Source organism: Eurypyga helias, unplaced genomic scaffold, assembly GCF_000690775.1.
Source record: "Eurypyga helias isolate BGI_N326 unplaced genomic scaffold, ASM69077v1 scaffold28287, whole genome shotgun sequence".
In the NCBI taxonomy this organism is placed as follows: domain Eukaryota; kingdom Metazoa; phylum Chordata; class Aves; order Eurypygiformes; family Eurypygidae; genus Eurypyga; species Eurypyga helias.
In genome coordinates, this window is record NW_010261501.1 from 1 (window position 1) to 4,293 (window position 4,293).

Sequence of the window (4,293 nt, forward strand, 5' to 3'; positions counted from 1 at the left end):
CGCGCGTAGGTGCTGGCACCCACCCGGGGCTGCCTCCAGCCTCGCCGCTCAGCCTCTCCCCCCGGCAGGCCTGGGACATCACCAAGCGCACCTTCGCCTACACCAACCACACGGTGCTCCCCGAGGCCCTGGAGCGCTGGCCCGTGGACCTGGTGGAGAAGCTGCTCCCCAGGCACCTGCAGATCATCTATGAGATCAACCAGAGGCACCTGGATGTAAGTGCCGACGCGGCGCTGGAGCCCTCTCCGAGGCTGGGGATGGCACGCGTGGTGCTCCCGGGATCAGGGGGATGCGCAAACCCATGATGGGGGTGTGGATGGGGGGTTCCGACTGCTCTTTCGGGAGGTTGGGTTGTAGGAAAGCCCTTCCAGCCACTGCATTGCCATCCTGCAGTTGGTGGTTGTTTAAAGGCTTCACCCACAACTCCAGGGACGTACCTGTTGGCATTTCTTTGCTCCCTAAGTGCTACATTCATCCTGGAAAAGGATGAGGTCGGGGGTACAAAGGAAATGGTCGTTTGGCCTCCTGGTCTGGTCCTTAGCTGAAACGGCCCCACTGGCCAAGTGTGTGCCCACAAACCCCTCTCTGTGGGGACCTGGGGGGTCCTTCTGTCCGGAGATGTCCGCGCTGGGGAAGAGCACCCTCTGGAGTGCTGTCACTCTGGAGTAAAACCCACTGCTCCGGGTGGTGTCAATGTCATTGCCGTGAGCCCCCTCCTCGGGACCCGTCGGGTGGGACATCCCTACGCGCCACTCACCACCTCTCCATCCTCCACCGGCAGCACATCGCATCCCTCTTCCCTAACGACGTGGACCGGCTGCGGAGGATGTCCCTGATAGAGGAGGGAGGCACGAAGAGGATCAACATGGCGCATCTCTGCATCGTCGGCTCCCACGCTGTCAACGGCGTGGCCAAGATCCACTCCCAAATAGTCAAGACTCAAGTGTAAGCGCGGTCCCGGCTCATCCTCGGCTTGGGAATGGTGGTGGTGCCGGGTGGGCGAGCCTGAAACCAGCCCCTCCTCATCCTCACAGCTTCGAGGATTTCGCGGAGCTGGAGCCGGAGAAGTTTCAGAACAAGACCAACGGCATCACCCCGCGGCGCTGGCTCCTGCTCTGCAACCCGGGGCTGGCGGAGCTCATCGCAGAGGTAACGGCATGGTGGGGGGGTAACGCGTTGGCCCCCCAACCCTTCCCAACCCCGGGACGTGGCTCCAACCTCGGCCATTGACATCTATGAAATGCTCAAGCCGGGTTCGTGCCTCGCCCGAGCGCTCTGCTTCCGCTTCCCAAGCGCCGCTGGCCTTGCCGGGCGGGAGCAGCGTGCCCGGTGGACGTCCCCATTCCACGACCAGCTCCGGCTTGTGCTCCTGTTGCAGAAAATAGGGGAGGACTACGTGCGGGACCTGAGCCAGCTGACGAAGCTGCACGAGTTCGTGGATGACGACCTCTTCATCCGGGAAGTCGCCAAAGTGAAGCAGGTGAGGGGCTGCGAGCAAGGGGGGCACACCGGCAAGGGGAGCGCGGGGATGGGGGCTGACGCCCTCGCTGCCCTCCCCCAGGAGAACAAGGTGAAGTTCGCACAGTACCTGGAGAAGGAGTACAAGGTGAAGATCAACCCGTCCTCCATGTTCGATGTGCACGTGAAGAGGATCCACGAGTACAAGCGGCAGCTGATGAAATGCCTGCAAATCGTCACCATGTACAACCGTAAGCCGCCGCGGGCCCCCAAGGGGATGGGCTGCCCCCGGGGGGGGAAGGGGGGGTGCACAAGCAGCCCTACCCCCGGGGCTGCCGCTGAAACGGAGGGTGACGCCACGCCGGTGTCTTCTGCAGGCATCAGGAGGGAGCCGGCGAAGCTGTTTGTGCCGAGGACGGTGATCATCGGGGGCAAGGTCAGTTGGGTCAGGAGTTGTAGGTGTTCTGGAGGAAATCATGCCCCAGGGGATTTGGGTGCAGGTGTCTCCTGGGGCCATGTCCATGAAGGTTTCCAGGAAGTGCTGGAATGGACAGGAGCCCTGAGGACCTTAGAGCCCCTTCCAGTGCCTGGAGGGACTACAAGGAAGCTGGGGGGGACTTTTACAAGGGCAGGGAGTGACAGGACAAGGGGTAACGGGTTTAAACTGAAAGAGGGAGATTGAGATTGGACATCAGGAAGAGATTCTTCCTGGAGAGGGTAGGGAGGCACTGGGACAGGTTGCCCAGAGAAGCTGTGGATGCCCCATCCCTGGAAGTGTCCAAGGCCAGGCTGAATGAGGCTTGGAGCAACTTGGTCTAGTGGAGGGTGTCCCTGGCCATGGCAGGGGGGTTGGAACTGGATGATCTTTAAGGTCTCTTCCAACCCAAACCGTTCCATGATTCTGTGATCTTTTGAACAGCACTTGTTGGCTTTGACCCAAGCAAGGCACCAAGTTTCCGGCGCGCTTGCACAACCATGTGCTGCCCGTGGTCATGCAAACCCCTGAAAACTCCGTGATGCAACACATGGGGTGGATGAGGTGATGGCAGCACCCTGGGCACCTGGGAGCTGGGCTCACCTGTGGCTTTTCTCCTAGGCTGCCCCGGGATATCACATGGCTAAAATGATCATTAAGCTCATTAACGCTGTGGCTCAAGTGGTGAACAACGACCCCGTTGTAGGGAGCAAGCTGAAGGTCATCTTCCTGGAGAACTACAGGGTCTCGCTGGCAGAGAAAGGTAGCCTGTGTGGGGCACGCTGTGGGGAGGGGTTGTCCACCCCTGGGCTGTCCACCAGCCCACAGCTCCATCACTGCAAGCCACGTCCTTCAGCATGATACAAACCCAGAGCTGATTGCCCTGAGACCCTTGTGTCCATGTGTTTTGTTGGCAGTGATCCCTGCTACCGACCTGTCGGAGCAGATCTCCACGGCGGGCACTGAGGCGTCAGGTACGGGGAACATGAAGTTCATGCTGAACGGGGCTCTGACCATCGGCACCATGGATGGAGCCAACGTGGAAATGGCCGAGGAGGCTGGAGAGGAGAACCTCTTCATCTTCGGCATGAGGGTGGAGGACGTCACGGAGCTGGACAGGGAAGGGTGAGGGATGGGGACGCGGCATCGGCCTACCAGGGGCAGCCGGAGCAACACCATCTCATGTCAACCCTCCCCTGCCAGGTACAAAGCCCACAGGTACTACGAGCGGCTCCCCGAGTTGAGGCAGGCCATCGACCAGATCAAGGGTGGCTTCTTCTCCCCGCAGGAGCCTGACCTCTTCAAAGACGTGGTCAACATGCTCTTCCACCACGACCGGTGAGACCTTAGGATGCCTGCCATCCATCCATCCAGCCATCCATCCATCCATCCATCCATCCATCCATCCATCCATCCCTCCAACCCCTGAGCTGGGTCTCTCCACCCAACTCCTGGTGTCCGTGCAGGGCAGCCCCCTGCCACCCCTCCGGCTGATACGGTCCCATGTTCTGGCCCCGATGTTGCGCACGTGGACAAGGAATTGATTCTCCACGGGTACCAGAGGCTCTCCGTGTACGGCACTTCGCGCTTGCCGCATCAAAGCCTGGAGTGCATTAATGCCAAGACGCGTTTGGGTGCGCAGCCCTCGCATGCCAGCTGCTTTTAGGTATCTCGAGGGCTTTCCTGGCCGGAGCGCTAAGCGGCCAAGGGCCATGGGCATTTGTGCCGGAGAAATGTTTTCCCAGTGAGCTGAGGCAGGGTGTGCCGCAGCATCTGCAGGCTTGCAGGGCTCTGCACACACAGGGCTCAGGGAGGATGGCTTTGTCTGGAGCATTTATCTGGGAGGAAGCCCCAGATCTGGCCGCCTGAGCGCCATGCGCTGCAGCCCCCCAACCCCACCGCGTTGTGCTGGTGCTGATTCCCCCTTTCCTCGCCGCTGCAGGTTTAAGGTTTTTGCAGACTACGAGGCCTACGTGAAGTGCCAGGAGAAGGTCAGCGAGCTGTATCTGGTGAGTGCCAGGCTGGGAATCTGGGGGCGGGGGGCTGCGATGGGGGCACATCCCATCCCAGAGAAGGGGTCTGGTGGAGCTGTGCATGCAGACGGCTTCCTGGCGAGGATGCTCCTGGCTGCGCTGCCACAGGGGATCCCTGGTTGAAAGCCGGTCTCGGGGTCAACGTGGCACCCATGGGTGCCAACCCAGCCACACCGTCCCACCGCTCTCCTTGCAGAACTCCAAGGCGTGGACCAAGATGGTCATCAGGAACATCGCAGCGGCCGGCAAGTTCTCCAGCGACCGCACCATCAAGGAATACGCCCGGGACATCTGGCACGTGGAGCCCTCCGACCTGAAGATCCCACC

The 4,293-nt window shown here is 61.0% G+C and overlaps 1 protein-coding gene across 1 annotated transcript; it reads left to right on the plus strand.

Moving 5' to 3' along the window:
• Positions 1-68: 68 nt before the first annotated feature.
• LOC104512430 (glycogen phosphorylase, liver form-like) lies at positions 69-4,288 on the plus strand (the record flags this gene model as incomplete). Its single annotated transcript, XM_010155401.1, has 11 exons — positions 69-215; positions 782-945; positions 1,035-1,149; positions 1,379-1,480; positions 1,562-1,709; positions 1,836-1,894; positions 2,555-2,696; positions 2,851-3,058; positions 3,137-3,271; positions 3,876-3,942; positions 4,163-4,288. Coding segments are annotated over 11 exons (1,413 nt in total), but the record flags the coding sequence as incomplete, so codon positions are not given.
• Between the last annotated feature and the right edge of the window lie 5 nt (positions 4,289-4,293).